At 43.6% G+C, this 20,027-nt stretch overlaps 1 protein-coding gene across 2 annotated transcripts in view; it reads right to left on the minus strand.

Annotated features, from left to right (window-relative positions):
* LOC120913777 (wiskott-Aldrich syndrome protein family member 3-like) overlaps window positions 1-20,027 on the minus strand; it is a 113,298-nt gene that overhangs the window by 20,413 nt on the left and 72,858 nt on the right. Inside the window, exons 5-7 of one of the 2 annotated variants that reach the window (XM_040323983.1) lie at window positions 17,169-17,286; window positions 11,868-11,983; window positions 10,860-11,120 (exon numbers count right to left, since the gene is read on the minus strand). In XM_040323983.1, coding sequence (XP_040179917.1) covers window positions 10,860-11,120; window positions 11,868-11,983; window positions 17,169-17,286 — 495 coding nt within the window. Of the gene's footprint in view, window positions 1-10,859; window positions 11,121-11,807; window positions 11,984-17,168; window positions 17,287-20,027 lie in introns of both variants that reach the window. The other variant, XM_040323982.1, reaches the window with a different exon arrangement.

Raw genomic sequence — 20,027 nt, forward strand, 5'->3', positions numbered from 1 at the left:
CAGCCTCCAAATCTGTGCTCTCTGGCTCCACCTGCTGCAATATATATATATATCTACATCCTCTTAAATGGCTGAAAATCACAACAGGGCTACATTCTCCCCCTACTTAAAGTCTTTGGGGTCCCCCCCCAAAGGGTAAACTGTATTTGTAAGTTCTACAGACAATATATACAGTATGAAGGGCACATATAAAGTTTATACTAGACCATCTGAATACCTTTACTGCGCATAGATAGATGCAGTCTATGACAACGTCTAGCAAGTGGAGGGGGCAGAGGAACACTCCACCAAGGTGTGCTGATGGTCGGGATTGGACACAAGTCCTTTGATACCTCTGTGGTTAGGGTGGACACTTTGGGTGATCTGCGTACAGTAGTGATAGCTTCCTCTGTGCTGTTCCCTGGTGAGTCATAAGTGAGTCTCTGAGGAGGTCGCACCAGTCGTTTGGACCTTGATTCTAGAAACCCGGATGGGCCTTCATCTGCTGAGTCCTCTTCTACTTGCTGTGTTAACTGAGGGAATTCAGTTTCCTTTTCAACTGGCTGAACAGGGGCATCTTCTAGCACTGAGGTTTCCGGCAAGAGACTTTCCACTTGAGAGGGTACAGAATTATCCTCGTTTGCTTGAGGCACAAATTCAGGGGCATCTGGTCTCAGATTGCTCAAATCCGGCTCAGGAGTCATAATAGTTGGATGAACATCCATAGGTTCAGATGGCCACATCCAACTCGGACACACATCTTCGTCATCGCTGTTGTCCTCACTTTCTCTTGTAGAAGGTGGCTGTTGGGACCGAGTAACAGGTGCTTGACGGGAAGTGGATGGAATGGGTGAAGGAGACTCATCTCTATCTGGTACCCGCACAGCTTCATTCAGAGGTAGGAGATGATTCCGATGCCAATTCTTCAGTGGCCCGGTCTTTCCCTCTGGTCGAATCTGGTACACTGGCAGGCCAGGCAATTGTTTACAGACGATGTAGATCTGAGAACTCCATTTATCAGCTAGTTTGTGTCTGGCCAAAGCACCCAAATTTCTTAATAGAACTCGATCACCTGGCTGTAAATCCTGTACCCGAACCCTCAAGTCATAGTTCCGTTTGTTTCTTTGTTCTCTACTCCCGGATGTCAAACGGGCCTTCTCAAATGCAGAAGCCAGGTTTCTCCTCAGTCTATCCACATAACCCTGGTGAGAGGCAATAGACGTCTGGTCAAGGGAGAGGCCAAAAGCTAAATCTACTGGCAATCGGGCTTCTCTTCCAAACATGAGGCGGTACGGTGAGTATCCTGTAACATCACTTTCTGTGCTATTGTAAGCATGCACAATGGTAGAGATATGCCGACTCCAGTGCTGTTTTTCCCTGATCGACAGTGTTCCCAACATATTGAGTAGAGTCCGATTGAATCTCTCCGGTTGTGCATCACCCTGGGGGTGATAGGGGGAGGTTCTTGACTTCTGAATCCCCAATAGATCCAAGAGCTGCCTGATGAGTCGACTTTCAAAGTCTCTGCCTTGATCAGAATGGATCCTCTGAGGTAGACCATAATGAACAAAGAACTTTTCTACTAGGACTTTGGCTACAGTAGGAGCACGTTGATCTTTGGTTGGAAAAGCTTAAGGAATAACGGGTAAAGTGGTCTGTCACCACTAGGATATTTCCCTGTCCACTAGTGTCAGGCTCTAAGCACAGGAAGTCAATACACACCAGGTCCATAGGCCCTTGACTCTGCAGATGGCTCATTGGAGCAGTCCTAGAAGGTAAAGTTTTCCTCTGGATACATCTTAGACAGGAATGGCAGTAGCTTTCAACTTCGGATCTCATGCAGGGCCAATAGAATCTGTCTCGGACCAGTTTAAAAGTTCTCTCTGCTCCTAAGTGACCATGGTCATCATGCAAAGCTTTCAGCACATTTTCTCTATGCTTCTCTGGGAGGAACAACTGCTGCTTTTCTTCTAAGTCATCCGAGGGGCCCCTTCGGTAGACTACCCCGTCTAGCAGTTTCAACCGTTCCCACTCTTTGTGGACCAGACGAGCCTCTTTTGGTGAATCAGTTAGTAGGAGCCCTCTTTGACCTGCTTTCATTGCTCTCAGAGTTAATCCGATCAAAGGATCTTCAGCCTGATCTACTCTCAGGTCCTTCTTCGTGAAAGTAGGCAGGCCTTCACTCCTCAGCTGTGTAGGGTTACAATACATTTTAGGGACACCGGCAGCCATGACTCCTATGGCCTCTGCTCCAATCATTCCTTTGGTTCGGCACTCCACCCCTTGGCATAGGGCTTGAACTCCATCTGGAGTCAAATGAGTCCACTCTGTTTCTGGGACCCCTGTGCTATAGGGTCTCCTGGATAAGGCATCCGCGTCTTGGTTATTGACCCCAGGGCGATATTTGAGGCTGAAGCGGAATCCTGACAGGGCAGCCAACCACCGGTGCCCAGTGGCATCCAGTTTGGCCGTAGTGAGAATGTAAGTGAGTGGGTTGTTGTCAGTTCTGACCACGAAATTGGCCCCGTACAGGTAGTCTTTTAGTTTGTCCACCACTGTCCACTTCAAGGCCAGGAACTCCAACTTGTGAGTGGGGTAATTCTTCTCAGAAGGGGTGAGACCCCGACTCACATATGCCACCGGTCTCAGGAGGCCATCATATTCCTGGTATAGTACTCCTCCTAGCCCTTCTCTGCTAGCATCCACATGTAGTTCATAAGGCTTGGCAGGATCAGCGTAGGCAAGGACAGGAGCCTGTGTTAGACTTCCTTTCAATTGGAGGAAAGCTCTTTCACATTGGTCGGTCCATTCCTCCTGGATTGATTCACGAGGCTTCCTAGTTCCGTGGGCTGATGAACCCGGCTCAAAGGGCATCGATTCATCTTCTGCTCCTTCCATTCTTAGAAGCGTGTTCAGAGGCTGAGCTATCTTGGCAAACCCCTCTACGAACCTCCTATAGTATGAGCAGAATCCTAGGAAGGACCGGAGTTCAGTAATATTACGAGGTCTCGGCCATGAAGCCACAGCTTCCAACTTCTTAGGATCAGTTGATATGCCTTCTGCTGAAACAACATGTCCCAGGTACGTGACTGAAGGCAGACAGAACTGACACTTCTCTAAGGAAAGTTTCAATCCTTCTTCATGCAGCCGCTTCAAGACCTTTTCCAACCGCTGCTCATGTTCTTCCAGTGTTCTTCCGAAGACTATTAGGTCATCCAGATACACTAGTACCTCGATCAGGTGCATGTCTCCCACCGTCTTTTCCATTAGTCGTTGGAAAGTTGCTGGGGCTCCTGTGAGGCCTTGGGGCATTCTATTAAACTCAAAGAATCCCAGTGGACAGATGAAAGCAGTCTTCTCTTTATCTTCAGGATGCATGGGTATCTGGTGATATCCACTTCGCAGGTCAAGTACACTAAACCACTTTGCTCCGGACAGACACTGTAAGGCATCTTCTATTCGAGGAGTAGTGTATTGGTCGGGAATGGTTCTTTGGTTGAGTGTGCGGTAGTCTATGCACAAACGGATGGAACCGTTTTTCTTGCGAACTACAACGATGGGTGAGGCATAAGGACTCCTGGATTCTTGGATTATCCTGGTCCTTTTCAATTCAGCCAGCTGTTCCCTTAGGTCATCTAGATCTCCCAATGGGACTCGCCGTGACCTTTCTCGAAAGGGCTTGTCATCTTGGAGGCGAACGCGGTGCTGAGTGCTCCTAGCACACCCCACATCAAACTCATCCTTGGAGAATAAATCTTGCCACTTGAGGAGCTGAGACTGAATTCGCTTCTTCCACTCAGGCGAGATAGGGGCATCTTTAGGATAGAATCGTTCAGCTGGGATCTCTCTGTCTACTCCCTCTATCAATTCAGTGGGTGAGAGGGGTGTGGCAGTGGCCACTTGTCCAATCGGCATCCGTGCCTTCAAGGTCACTGGGGAGTCTGACACATTGCATACGCTTACAGAGACTCTCCCACGGGCCCGCTGTAGAGCTCTGGTGGATATTATCTCAGGCACCAATTCCACTCCAGATCTCTTCATATTTCTGGGATCAGTTTCCAGGACCACATAGGGGCCTGGTTGTGACCAATTCAACTTGACTGAGGCCCGGAAACTAGTCATTTCTCCTGGCTGTAAGACCTTCTCTGCTCTTTCTAATCTCCAAAGCCGTCCCACTTCTGCAGGGGCCCTCTGTTCTTGAATAATACGCTGGTAGATTGGCCGCAACATCGGGTGCATCTCCTCTGAAGTAGAACTCTCTTCCGTCACTAATGAAGTTATAAGGCGTCTCACCAAGTCAGTATTTGTTCCCACAATCATAGAACTTCGATTAGCTCCTGGTGGGCGGGGACATACAATGGCTAAGGCGTCACAGACCCCTGGTTGTCCAACAGTTGCCGACCTGAACTCCTGCTTCACTTGTAGACACCCATCATATGGAAGCTTCTGAGTCCCAATACCCCAGATTTCGAGATCCTCTAACTCCATCAGGGGTAGATGCTTCAAATGCTTCTGGTAGAAGTCCCGGTAAATCAGTGTTACTTGAGCACCTGAATCGAGGAGAGCCTTCGTGTAAACCCCTTCTACTTGAACTGGGATAATGGGTGAAGGGCCTATCAACTGGTCAGGGAACTTCTTCGGAGTAGTAGAAGGCATAGACCCAGTCGGCTGCACTCTAGCCCTCTTCCTCGCTTGTGGTGGTTGTTTTCTTCCCCCTTCCGGGTGTTTAGGTTGTGGGTGTGCCTTGCCTCCCTCTGACACAGGACCAGACGCCAGGGGAGGGGATCTTTTTGTCGTAGCAGGTGAGGCTCTGGGCAAAGACTTGGGCCTCTTATTGGTATCCTGGGAATCAGAGCAGTCTTCAGTAGTTGGGCACCCAGTTTGCTCCCTCACTGGGGCCCTCTGTAGTTTCCCCGACGGTCGATAACTTCCTCTTGCATTCGATGGGCTCGGACAGGTATTTCGGTAATGACCCACTCCTCCGCAATTATAGCAGATGTTTGACGGTTTCTTGATAGGCACCACCTGAGTAGTAGATTCAGGAACTGGTTCTGAAGTGACTTTTTCAAGGGGCGACTTGACACCTGCAGACAATAGGGTTAGCATTTGCATCAGCTGGGAAACTTGAGCCTTTAATTGCTCCACTTCTGAATTCCCATTCGACACATTGAGCGTTCGAACCTCAGCAGCAAATGAAAATCCTGAGCCCTTCTTTTTCTCCTCTAGGATAGCCTCTTCCTCCCTTACCATCTTAATGAGATCAGAGTATTGCAAAGAGGTACCCCCTTGTAAGGTCTTCAACTGGATCCAGATGGGATCGGAACTCAGAGCGCCTCTCAGGATCTGTTTCATTCTAACTTGATCCATATCCCTGGCTTCTATTCCTTTCTTTAGTACAATCTGGTATAGCATTTTGTTTAGTCGTCGAATATACTCGGAAAGCTGCTCATTTTCCCGTTGAAACATGTGTTCAAATAGGAAGATTAGATCTGTAGCTTTCTCTGTGCGCCCAAACTCATCTTGTAGCATGCGAAGATAGTCATATGCTGTACAAGACTCCTGACTGAATTTCAAATTTCGGATGGCTTCTGCTGCAACGCCTTTCAGACTTTCAGTAATGCGTTGTTTCTTTTGAGCCTCTGGAACATCCCATTCTTCCAGTGCTTGCATAGCCTGTTCCATCCAGGTTTCATACTCTTCTTCTCCAGGAGGTACAGGCTGCACTCCAGAAAAAATTCTCAACTTCCTGTAGCCATAGTTCACAGATGGCGAGGACATTTTTCTAACGCTCTCTACCAGTTTTCCTATGTCCATGAAGAAGGAAGCTGGGGGGTAGTTAGTGGTTGGTACAGAAGTGGTAGTTACTTCCACTGTGTCTGACATGGCCTGGCTTGGTCCCTCCAGACAACTTGCTGAGGTGAGTAGAGGGAATAACCGTGCTTTAACTTCTCCGGCTAGCTGGATGCTATCACCCTGGAAGCAGGTTGGGACTCCTTTCTTCCATTCTAGTAGGGCATAGGTATGGGAGACTTTTTGATCTATTTTCGTGTCTATTACAAACACTTTCTGGTCAGGTGCTAGTGTAGTTACTGCTTGACGGATCTGTTCCTCTGTCCATTTGTCAGCAGGAATGTCCATTACTATACTCAGCCCTAATTGGCCATTTTGTTCTTTGCACCACTCTGCTGCGGTGTTTGGATCCATTGCTGGCTCGTTTGTGCGGTTATCACTTTGCGAGAGGTATCAGAAGAAATCCCGGACGAGCACCCCACGTGTAGCGCTCACCCCCGAAGGAGCCGCTGAATTATCGGGTCTTCTGTCTCACCTCTGTGACACACCACAAACAATGAATCCACAGCACACCAGCACACCTTGTGAAGTTTTATAACAGATTTAATGACTGTGGGATAGAGCAAAAGCCCTTAATGTCTCCCCACTCTAATATAATACAACTAATAACAGAATGAGATAATACGTTTAGATTGAATGCGATGAACAGTAATATATCTATATACTTAGCGGTATCAACCCCACCCTAAACTACTGGCCAGTAGTACTGTCCTAGGCTAGCCAACGTTGGGGCCCTGGATGTATGACAGTTGTAGGAAATACACTTGTTGCAATGGCCAAAGGCCGCTCACCACTTTCAGTGTCTCTTAGGAAAGGAGGATGGCTGTCTGCGGAAGCGAGTGTCCCTCTCGACTCAGACCGACGTCTGTGAAATGGATGCAGTCTTTTAAAGCCTCTGGCAGGACATCTCAGATAGTCTAGGGGCCGTCTGGGGAATCTGGCAATAACCTCCGTCAGCTTCACTCACTCAATTGGGCAGGCTGGGTTACTCCGGTGGCTGGATCGGCCCTGCGACCAGGCCTCAGTTCGATCGCTCCAAACACAGTCTCTCCCTGTTTCAGTAGACGAACATCAGTCTCTCCAAACACTACTGCATAGAGCCTGTGTCTCAGTGGCAAACACACAGCTCTGATACAAGCTGTCTTAAATCCCCTGCAATGCAGATCTGTCTTTCTCCCTTCACTCCTTCCTCCTCACTCTCCTCTCTCCCGGAACTTCCTGTCTCACAGCCTCCTGGGAAATGCAGTTCTCCAGCACCTTGGTGTAGAAATGTATCTCTATGTCTGTTCTGTACTGCAGCCTCCAAATCTGTGCTCTCTGGCTCCACCTGCTGCAATATATATATATATCTACATCCTCTTAAATGGCTGAAAATCACAACAGGGCTACACATGTCTCCAGACATAAGCCCTATTGAGCATCTGTAGGTCATCCTCAAATGGAAGGTGGAGGAGCAGAAGGTCTCTAACATCCAGCAGCTCAGTGATGTCGTCATGGAGTAGTGGAAGAGGACCCCAGTGGCAACCTGTGAAGCTCTGGTGAACTCCATGCCCAAGAGGGCTAAGGCAGTGCTGGAAAATAATGGTGGCCACACAAACAATTGACACTTTGGGCCCAATTTGGACATTTTTAGTTAGCCCCATGCAGACAAGTGGAATTCCTCAAATAGCTAAACCTTGCTGTTCTAAACTCAGGCTGTTTATGTGCCCTTTAACCACCTACTGGGCCAACCTCCCCAGAAGTAAGCTGTCTTTTTATTTATCCATGATTCAAATATATGAACTGTTTCGCTTTCACCAAACTGGTAGGCAGTCATTGCATAGCTGCCCTAGATCACACTACATATACATATTTCCTGCACAGAAGTATTACTCCCTAGCCAGGGATAAGTTGCCTGCAGAAATACCTAATTTCCTAAGATACACATATTCACATTCTGGCCATTGGCTCCGCAAACCCAAAGTCTGAAGACTTAATGTCCTTGCAAGAAAACAAAATGTGCGATGTTGCAAAAAAGGGATTTTTTTTTAGCCACAACTGTCGCTTTGCTTCTTAACAACTCAGGCATAGATGCAGAGGACTCCCTTTCCCCACTAAATCCAACATGATGCTGAAGGGTTTCCAAGTGATGAGTTGCCAACTACTTTGAGAAACAATTCAGTTTTACAATCAAATCACAGATGGTAGTTTCTTTAAATTTCCTCTATGACATGTTTGGGAACACATGGGTATTCTTACCCATATTCCAAGGCAACTTTCTTTTGTACCTCCCTCTTGATTCTAGCAAACTGATGAAGTCCTGCGGTGTCACCCTTCCGTGGAGGAACACACAATTCAGGTAACTTTCTAATTTGCTGTTTGTAAGCTAGTTCTGTGCAGTGGCCTGCACCCAGGAGTGAGGTGGTGACAGGACAATTCGGCATTCTCCATATGATTCTTCTAGGCATAACCTCCTAGCCCCTTCTAACAGCTGAGTGACAGCTTCTCTTTACTCTGCTGGTTCAAAGTCAATTGTCATCTCTGGGACTTCCTTTGATTCTGTATGGGGTTCCCCACTCTTAGGCCTCGTACACACGACCGAACATGTTTGCTGAAACTGGTCCGCGGACCGTTTTCATCAGACAGGTCCCGTTGTGTGTACGAGGCCTTAGTGTCTCCCCAATCCTACTCTGTCTCGGATGAACCTCAGTCTCCCACCTTCTCCTCTCTGACTCCTTCTCAGTTCCAAATATAGGTGACTCCAAGTTGGACCCTTCCTCACTTTACTCCCTTGAGGGCTTAGCTGGATCACCAATGGGGCTCTTTGTCTCCTGAATGCAGACAGCAGAGGGGGTGATTGCAACTGCCAGCTTCTCCAGTACACCAGCGCTGGAGGCGACAGTGGTCACTGATCTCTCTCGTGCCAACTTTTTAGAAAACTTCTGCCTATGGCCACAGGTATCCCCGACTGTCTATGATCCCGGCCTCAAAGATAGTTCATCTTCCCTGTGTTGAGTGCTCATGGCCAGGTAGACAGTACCTCGCTCTGCTGCAGCTGGTCTGGTGAGTTCCGGCATCTCAGTGCAGTAGCCAGTGTCCCAATCAATTCGTAGGGTGCTCATTGAAAGGTCACTAGGCAACAAATTTAGCAGCACTTTCCCGCAGCGACCTCAGACTTTTGGTAATATAGTGTGCATGTGTATATATATATATATATATATATATATATATATATATATATATATATATATATATATATATATATATACACACACATGTATGTGTGTTTGAGATTTGAGTGCACACTCTAATGCAGTGGGCTGCTCACACCTATGATTCCAAAATGCAAACATGGTAAATGGTAAGAGATCTCTCTATTTTTTTTTTTTTTTACTATCAAAGGAAAACTGGGCAAAAATGGTAAAGATTTTTTTTTCTACTTTTATTTAGCTGTATATTTCTTGCTATAACCATAACCTACCACTGAAAAACAATCCAAAATAAATTCTACTGCTCCTGTCGATTGCAGTGATACCACATATTTGTATGTTATTTTTTGTTTGTACCTGTAGTAGGGCCCAGAAACAATTGTGTGCCTTTTGCTTCTTTTTTTTTACCCTACCTAAAACACACTAACTAACACTGATACTCATGAAAAAAGCTTTTTACAAAAAAAAAATATATATATATATATACTGACCCTGACCTTTGATCCTTACCTTGACCATAACACTAACCTTGGCACTGACGTAGTTGTAACCTTGATCTAGCTATTTTATCCCCTTTCTTTTTATTTATTTATTTATTTTTGTTTGTTTACATCTTTCTCTCCAGCAAGGTAAAGAAAATACATGCTACTGATCACTGTGATAGCTAATCATAGGCTATCACAGCAATCAGGTGACCAGAAACCAGTAATCTAGGGTCCTAATCTTTAGTACAACACCCATGGCTCTTAGTAAGAGCCTGGTCCCTGTGCTGGGAGCATGCACCCAGCACAAACAAAGGAGCAATAATGCTAATGCACACAGGGTGATCAGCATGTGCCAAGGCACACCCAGCACATCCCGTGTGCACGCCTATGTATGGAGTATACATATTTAGAGCCAGGCTAGAACAATATAACTGCATTTCAATTCATACTTTAAATTCAGCTTTAATGGGTTATACTGGGCATTTCAATTTCATTTAATCCAGATGAGTTTGTTGAGGCAAGACCAAAGAAGTGAGGATTAAAAGACAAGCCAACCTCATATTCATAATGAAATTTTGGGAAGTTGTCAGCAGGGCAAATATCCTCCTGGCTTCTCAAGCAAGATCCTTACATCTGAATTCCCTGCACTGCTCACATTCTAAAGCCATTACAAGGGATTTAACATGAATTCTTAACGTCTTTTATATCGCAGAAATATGGAATAGCTAGTTTAGTGTAGAGTGGAGTGGAGAAGAGCAAAGATCACTGAGGTACAGCTGGAGTCCATATGGGACATAAGGAACTACTATGCTTCCATAGTATAGATCGTAAGTATAAAATAATTGATTTAGCTCACCATGTTTACGTTCTGATTTTCTTTTCTAATAACATTTAGATCAAATGTATACAAAACTGGACAGTCACTACATCCACACTTGTTTCTGATCTGAAGCCCTGTACACACGCTCGGTTTTCTCGGCAGTAAAAAGTCCGCAGAGAAAACCGAGGGGAAAGCCGAGAACCCAGCAGGAAAACTGCCATGGAGCTTTGGCCGGGAATCCCGGCCGTGTTTATGCTCTGTCGGCACTAAGGTAAGTAGTAGACCTGGCGGGAAAAAAAATGGCGGGAATCCCGACGGGAAAATAAAGAGCAGGTTCTCTATTTTCCCGCCAGGATTCCCGGCTGTTTTCCTGATGGGAAAACTACGAGGAAGCATACACATGTCCGGTTTTCCTGGCCAAATTCTCTCCTGGCAGTTTTTCTGCCGGGAAAACCGGTCGTGTGTATGGGGCTTTAGAGTTAGTTATACCATTTTGCATCCATCGATTCTTCATAATAGGTGAAACATATCACTTACCTATAATCTTTCAGGACTTGAGGACGAGGGCCATTAAGAATGGCTTCTGGGGGCTGTGGGGCATGAGCTTGCTGGGCTCTGTTTAGACTGTTCTGTCGACTACCCGGAGCAGAGGAACGGTAGCCATGCTCTTGTGCTTGACTGGCCATCAGGATAATTTCCTTGTTTTCTGGGGTCAGGTGAGGGACAGCAGCCAGGATCTGTTGAGTAGGGTGATTTGGGCTTGCAGGATATGAGTGATCGAGTTCTGAAGCATATGACCTGCAGTTGCAAAATAAAACTACTTTAAAAGTGGCATATAAAATGATCATTTTAGAATCATCATAAAAATGATGTGTAGACATCCCACCCAGGATCAAAGGGTGCCATTATTGTTCTAGTTTCTAAAACAAAACCCATAAAAATAGCTCCCCAAAATGTATCATTTAAACTTCTTCAGGTACATATAGTATGCTTTCTTTGTTATTATGAAACAAACTATGTGCATTTTTAATGCATATTAGAACATTAGTCAATTTAATTACATATAAACCAGCACATAATACATATAATAAACTGGTAATGACCAGAAATGGCCACATGGGGCTTGCTTAACATCCCAACAAACAGCAATGGTTTTCTGCATGTCCCTGAATGTTGGGATGAATATTATGTTTAATAATTAAAACTAGAGCAACTTAGCCTTACCCTTATCAACCAGTAGGAAATCAACTTCCATGAATTCGGAAAATGATTTAAGTGATCTTACTGGTTGCAACAGCTCCACTAATGCTCTAAATTAAAAAAAAAACAAGCCCCATGAGTTAGTTCACATACCAATGCTCTTTTTAGCCTGATATTTATTAAGCCTATATTTTATATATACACCATATGTTCCTGTTTATATATATTACATCTGTTTACCACTTAGTATAATATAGATGGCATGATACTGTGCATGGAACCTGCCTATTATCAGGGGAAAGTGATCCCTCGGATGAAGTCACATGATATGGAGATGGTGAGAACCTGTTATCTGGCCTGAACTCCTTATCATATGCCATCATGTTCCATTCTAGCCTTCGGTTCCGGGCTTTTCGAACCTTCTTCACCTCTCGGGTTGGATCTTCCACCTGCCTCTGTTCCTGTGAAAAAGACTTACGTTAGCATAAATAGTAAGAGGCAATATCTACTTTTAGAACTATTTCACTCTCTTATAATACAAATCATATTGCCCACTTCTGAGCCCCCACTCTCACTTAATTTTTTTTTTCTGCTCATTTCCTTACAACTTACTACACCTGGCTACGCAGAATTCCATTCTTTGAAATTATCCCTGTTCATACTTGGGCTCTCATTCACCCTATGCTCTATCCAGGGGTCTCCAAACTATGGCCCTCCAGTTGTTCAGGAACTACAATTCCTATCATGCCTAGTCATGTCTTTGAATGTCAGAGTTTTACAATGCCTCATGGGATGTGTAGTTCCGCAACAGCTGGAGGGCCATAGATGGAGATCCCTGCAAGTCTATACAGTAAAAAGTACATGCGCTTTTTTGGTGTATTCAGGTATTGTTGGTGCCATACACTTCAATAGGAGTACTTATAAACACATCTTACAGGCCATTATGTGCATTTATTGTCTGAAGGACTACCTATACATACCTGTACATACTGCACTATGAGATGCTTCTTCTTTACCTCTACATGGGCTCTACATAGTTTTTCTATATCACTATGACCAAAAAAATCTTCTATCTGGCAACGAAGACAGGTTATAGTTCGTCAAAAGTGGAAATTTTATTTTGTAACTTGCCCCTTTTATAAAACCACCAAAACAATGTTTCCGGTAATGAAAAATGTACATTTTAATTGTATGAACAAATCTGAAAAAAATAGCTAAAGTAGAAAGGAGTTAAAAAAAATCTCATAAGTGTTATATAAGGGTTAATAGCGGATACCTTGGGTTTGATTTACTAAAGGCAAATAGGTTGTTCACTCTGCAAGTGCATTTTGTAAGGAGAATTTTCCCCAGAGATTAATGAATGAAGGGAAACTCTACTAACCTCCATCATCCAATCATGTGCAAGCTAAAATGTTCTTTTTTTATTTCCCATGCACATGATTGGGTATTCTTGCAAAATTATATTTTACAAAATTCACTAAACTCTGGGGAGAATTTCCTTGCAAAGTGCAACTTCCCTTGTAAAGTGTCTTTTGTAAATCAACCCTGTGTCCTCGTCATCACCACTTGTGCGTCAGCCCGACCTTGGCTGAATAACACCTATTTGAACATACATTGTAGTGTCTCTTCTCATTGATGCTTCAACCTTCATTCTCCTTATTGGACTCCTTTGTTCAGGAAAGCACTGACGTTCACACTGAATCTGGGCGTTGTAACCAGAAAACATGGTGTTAGCTTGTGTGGAAAGCTTCATAAGAAACTTCCAGACCTGGGCATTAATTATTTATGAACATTAGTGGCTGGTTCATTGCATTGTTATATTACTTTTAATACTGCTGGCTGCAGCAAAAATAGAGTAAAAAAAGCTGGGTGTCATTTGAGACAGAGAACATACAAGAACACATTGTGGAGGCTCACTATAATTTAGTGTTAAAATTCTGTTAGTTAGAATCCTGGAGGTTTCACTGTTCTAACCAATAAACAACATAAACAGTTGCCTTTGGCTGAAAATGACACAATATTCCTTCTTTATGTTGAACTCTGCTTCTTGCACTCAGACAGAGAGGCTGTCTTGCTGGGACAGAATTAAAATTACAATAGCATTGCGTGACATCTCAGGGTGACAAGATGGCAACACATCATAACATATAATCATCAGTGAAAGACACACTGCAGTTACTGTCATAAAGAGTTGCTTTTTTCATGCTGTGGAATTTGAAGGCATTCAGTCTGAGGGCTAAACGATTGCTATAGAGATTGCAGTATACATGGAAACTAAAGATTATATATATATAAAAAAAATACAATCTTTAAACCATAGTACATTCACTTTGAACTTTATTCACTGATCTATGTTCAGAGCTCAAATGGCGCAGCGAGTAGACAGGTTAAACCATAAGGCTGCATTCACACCTAGGCGTTTTTACGCCCAACGCTATTGCAGCCTGAAATACGCTGGAGGGGTGATTTAACATTGTCGGCTATGGAGATGGTTCACATCTCCACGCCGAACGCCCGAAGCTCAAAACAAGTCCCGGACCCTTTTTTTCAGGCGGCTTTCGGCGTTCGGCATAGCCGACAATGTTAAATCACCCCTCCGGCGTATTGTAGGCTAAAAAACTAAGTGTTTTGTCGCGGCAAATCGCGGCACAATACGCCGCGTTCAGGTGTGAATGCAGCCTAAAAGGAAAATGAAGGAAAGTACAACAACTTAATACCCAGTTGAACTTACAGTTTAAATCAGCGACATATATTCCAGCTAACAAAACAAAGGTGTTTAAAGACTTACAGTCCATTTTCTTTCTAAAACAGCCACAGTCTGGTAGAAAAGCCTGCCCCCTGCCAGCGGCTTCAATGCAGGACCATTCATGCCTTTAGACGTGATTAATTTTCGGGAGTTTTTTTTATCAAAAGTGACATTTTTGTTGCAGGGGATGCCCAACATATGATTTATACCGTAGTGCAGACTTCTGGGAAAATTTGTAAGCCCGTCACACAGGTAGGAAATGACATGATTTCTGGGGGGCTTTCTGTACACCAGTAGTGTACAGAGCACCTCCAGATTGCCATATTGCATTGCTCCTTGCAGAAAATTACAGTGTTGTGGTCATTATTATTCAATCATCGAAGGTTCTTTGAAGAAGTCAGTTTGATGTCACACGCTATCTCGGTAGTGACTTGAAGTCCGGAGTGTTTCATTCAGTCAAGTGAGATGCTGATATACTGGCTAACTGGGAGACGCAGAACGATTGAATAATAAGGGTCATTGCATGGTCTTAAGATCCATCATGCTTTTTCTTTTAATTTGTTTGTGAGTAGTATTTTATGAAAAATACATTTTAATCATGTATTATGGTAATGCACTCTGGGAGTTACTTTGATATTTGAGGGACTTTGTCTTTGTTATATGCCTGTAAAACTATTTTTAATGAAAGACAATAAACAAATATAAAAAAAAAAAAATTACACTTTGTGAAAACTAGCTAACTGACACTGATGTCACCAGTGACACTAATACAATCAGTATACACTGTCATTGTTCTAATGACGTTGGCTGGGAAGGATATAGATTTAGGGGTGATCAAAAGGTTAACTGTGTGCCTATCAATCTGAAAAGTGTGTTGCTTTTTCTAAGCAATGTGACTATTTAAAAAAAACAGCCATAAATCATTGGCCAGGACCCACTGATCGCCTTGTGGTTTAGCGAACGACAGCACGTCCAGGGCAACATTTGCGCTCCCCCTACCGGGAAATGCCAAATCACATACACAATTTGGTGCAGAAGAGCCTCCGGCCTGCAGTATGTCTGCCTGCGCTGGTCAGCAATTGGTTAAAGTAGATATAACTCTTAAATTTAGTTTTCTAAAGTCACTCCAGAAGGTGCATTTTCTTCTGTTTAAGCCATTCTGTTGTTGATTTATACTTCTATGCTTTGGGTCTTTGTCCTGTTGCAACACCCATCTTCTGTTGAGCTTCAGCTGTTGGACATATGGCCTTAAGTTCTCCTGCAAAATGTCTTGATAAACTTGGGAATTCATTTTTCCTTTGATGATAGCAATCCATCCAGGCCCTGTTGCAGCAAAGCAGCCCCAAACCATGATGCCCCCACCACCATACTTCACAGTTGGGATGAGGTTTTGATGTTGGTGTGCTGTGTCTCTTTTTCTCCACACATAGTGTTGTGTGTTTCTTCCAAACAACTCAACTTTTGTTTCATCTGTCCACAGAATATTTTGCCAGTACTGCTGTGGAACATCCAGGTGCTCTTGTGCAAACTGTAAACATGCAGCAATGTTTCTTTTGGACAGCAGTGGCTTCCTCTGTGGTATCCTCCCATGAAATCCATTCTTGTTTAGTGTTTTATGTATCATAGATTCGCTAACAGGTATGTTAGCATGTGCCAGAGACTTTTGTAAGTCTTTAGCTGACACTCTAGGATTCTTCTTCACCTCATTGAGCAGTCTGCGCTGTGCTCTTGCCGTTATCTTTACAGGACGGCCACTCCTAGGGAGAGTAGCAGCAGTGCTGAACTTTCTCCATTTATAGACAATTTGTCTTACTGTGGACTGATGAACAGCAAGGTTTTTGGAGATACTTTTATAACCCTTTTCAACCCTTTCCAGCTTTATGCAAGTCAACAATTCTTTAAAGTAGGTCTTCTGAGAGCTCTTTTGTGCGAGGCATCATTCACATCAGGCAATGCTTCTTGTGTTTTTTATAGGGCAGGGCAGCTGTAACCAACACCTCCAATCTCATCTCATTGATTGGACACCAGTTGGCTGACACCTCACTCCAATTAGCTCTTAGAGATGTCATTAGTCTAGGGGTTCACATACTTTTTCCACCTGCACTGTGAATGTTTACATGGTGTGTTCAATAAAAACATGGTAACATTTAATTATTTGTGTGTTATTAGTTTAAGCAGACTGTGATTGTCTATTGTTGAGACTTAGATGAAGATCGGATCACATTTTATAACCAATTTGTACAGAAATCCATATCATTCCAAAAGGGTTCACATACTTTTTTGGCAACTGTATATAGTCTTATAGAATAAGTTGCGTAAAATGCAATAATGTACAAAAATCAGAAAACTCACATTTAGCCTTTCTCAGGTTAAAGTAATCCGAACAAATATTTTCAAAATATTTGCTGTGCTTAGCCATATTTTTGTACATTGCACTTCATGGAGAGGTCTGACATCATCTGTCTATATTCTGCTTCTTGTACACATGTGCTGTTAACTTGCTTTGTATATTTTGTACACAAGATGACTGAAAATAGTCATTGTTAGTATTTTTTAATCTACAACTTTTAATAAAATAATACCTGATAATCTTACTATAAATGTCCTTGTTCAAACACTTTCTGTTATGGAGTGACAGAGTTCTGTCTTCCAATTGTTTTCCTATGTTGACACCTGGAGCAAACTATAAACTATATATCACATACTTTTTATGGCAACTGTATGCATTAGTGCTGCTAAGGTCTATTTTCCCCATTTTGTGCTTAGACAATTTTGGTGAATTTAACTAAGCAGAGAATGTTAAGTTGAACACTAACTATTTAAAAAATCTTTACATTTTATTTTATTGCACATTAAAGCCCTGGAAATTGGATTGCAGAATACAGACTCGGTGTACTTACCTTCTGTCGTCTCTTTTCCTTCCGTTTGTCCTCAGTAGCTTGTAACATCTTCTCCTTCCACAAATTGAAGAAGTATGAAGGATCAGTGTAGAATCGGAGGCCATCTTTCTTGTCATCTCTATGGGAGAAGAATATATTTATATAGGAAGAGATAAGAAACGTGTGCTGGATAGTACTATATACTACACTTACAATTGACTACTAATTTAAACATAAATATATCTATATGTACAGTAGATCAGGGGTCTCTAAACTTTTTTTTTTGTAGAAGGGTCACATCATATAATTTTAAAATATTTGTGGGTCAAAAATAAATACATTTTTATAAATGATTGAGTTACCTCTTACATCAGGATCCTCATTAGAGTCCCCAATTGCTATCAGGATCCTCATCAGAGTTCCTTTTTACAACAGCGCTCCGATCAAAGTCCTTCCTACATCAGGATCCCCAAAAGAGTCTTACATTAGAGTTCCCATTAGACTCTCCCTTACATCAGGATCCCCCACAGAGTCTGCCCTTACATCAGCAACACCATCAGGGTTCCCATCAGAGTGTCCCTTACATTAGGATCCCTGACAGAGTATCCAATTACATTGGATCCCCTTTTATAGTCCCCGTTACCACTGTAAGGCTTACAACAGGACTGTAGAAGTAGGTTGGGAGCTGGGAGGCGGAGTAGGTCTGGACACTGGAAGCAACTAGCATTCGGCCTGTGTGTAAGGCAGCTGGTCCGACAGAAGCCAGCCGGCTTTCGTTGGATGTGTATGCTGGAAAACCAGTAGCTGACCGTCTCCCAAGCAACACTCCCAGCCAATGGCTGAGAGTGCTGAGTGGAGTATTCTGACGAGGGGGCCACCCCCCTGTCAGAATAAAATAGAACAGCACTGTAGTGTCATGGAGATGCAGTAATGTCTGGCAGCTTACCTTTCTCTCCATGTGTTCACCTTAGAGGCCAGACTCTCTTATCTGGTAGCTTTTATCATCTCTCCTCCCTGTATGGCTCCACCCCAGGCCATCCCAGGAACTCTATATTAACCAGTGCAATGCAGGTCTGCCTTGCTGATCAACGTTGTTTGTTAAGCATTGTGTTCCTGCTTGCCGTGTGCTACGCTTATCTCTGTGTACCGATCTTGGCTTGTCCCCGACTACTCCTGTTTGCCTGTGACCCTGTCCCTTGGCCTGTCCCTTGTTTATCCTTGTCTGCTTGTCGCCCCGACCTCGACTTAACCCTTCACTATCTCTTGTGTCCTGAGTGGCTGCTTCCCCTCTCTCCCTACAAAGCGTGACCTAGGGCACTAAGGGGGCCGCGACCTAGATTCAGTTGCAGCTAAGGCCATCCTCACCACTAGAGGCTCTGGTGAATACCTGCTGGATCTCAGACTCCACGCCCTGGGGAATCTTTGTCTCAAGCTTCCTGTGGGATCCCTGTATGTGCTCCAGTGGACCTGTCCTCCATATCCACTCTGTGGTCCATCCGCAGCAGTCTGCCATAAGGTTCACTACCTTGTGGTGCACTCCTGACTCCAACGGGTGCATCTGTCATCTGGCCACAGGTGACCTGACATGTAGATTGCGGTCCTAACATCAGATTGTTAGTACATCGACTCCAACTGGAGCTGTCAGTTTTTTTTTGTTCAAACCCACTGGGTTGAATAAAAAAAAGTAGTTGTGATGAGGACAACACAGCAGGGGGGAACCTGTGCTGAAGACTGCAGGGGTTTGGGGAAATTAAATCATAGGCAGCCTCTGCTGACCTGAATCCTAAGTCTATGCACATTGAGAATACACCACTGCCCTTAGCTACAGGCCAGATAAATTCTTTTAGCGGGTTGGATGTGGCCCCTGGACCATAATTTGGAGACCCTGATGTAGATTGTTATGATACTCATACACATACAGTATGATGATCATGATCTTACATACATAATAAGCTCAACTTGTCTAGACAGTTATCAGGCAATAAACGGTACAGAAATGTCCAGCACAAATATCTACAGAAATGTCCAGCACAAATATCTACAGAACATAATTACAATACAAAATTTGAATTGGCCATTTCTGCTATTGTTTATTACTGCCCCTTTGGAGACAAACTCATGTACTATTAGCCTTCATTTTTGCAAAACAGCTGAATTTACGCTTCGGTGTGGAATGAATATTAAAAACATATCCTTAATAACTTTTTCTGTATTGAATTTCATTCACTTTGTCACTCTGGCTGTCCCCTATTCCTCCTAACTTGCTGGCTCTTTAAAGCTAATCTCCAACAAAAATGTCTAATACAGGGTTAAAATATATATGTACAGCCACCGCCGATGGGGTTGGTTGCAGGAGAAGAGTCCCCGTACCCTCCCCCCCCCCCCCCCAGGTGAACGCGAGTAGACTTTGGGGACATGGCATTTTTGGTGTTTTATTATCATCCCTATGTTTTACAATTGCATTATCCTCATTAGCATGATTATACTTTAATCACTATGTGTTATGATTAACCATGATCTAGCCCCTGCATGGGAAATTTCCATGCTTACTTGATTTTTTATGCTCCTTTTCAAAACAATAAACATATTGAAACAGAAATATATATGTACGCTGCTTCACCTGACAAAATATTCGTGAATCTATTTAGTCACATTTATAAATCACAAATTCCTATACTAGCCAGCTGGCTGGACAATGACCAATCAGGGCATCTCTGTGCTCTCCACACCTGAAGCATATAGACTGACAGCACTGTATAAAAAGCCATTAAAGTAGCTTATACTACTGGGCTTCTTTAACATAAGCCAGCCATACATGTATCCAAATTTGGCTGGTTCAGCAGGGACCCATTGAATTTCAATCCACGTATGGGGACAATG

This window comes from Rana temporaria, chromosome 9 (genome assembly GCF_905171775.1).
Source record: "Rana temporaria chromosome 9, aRanTem1.1, whole genome shotgun sequence".
NCBI classification, from domain to species: Eukaryota; Metazoa; Chordata; class Amphibia; order Anura; family Ranidae; genus Rana; species Rana temporaria.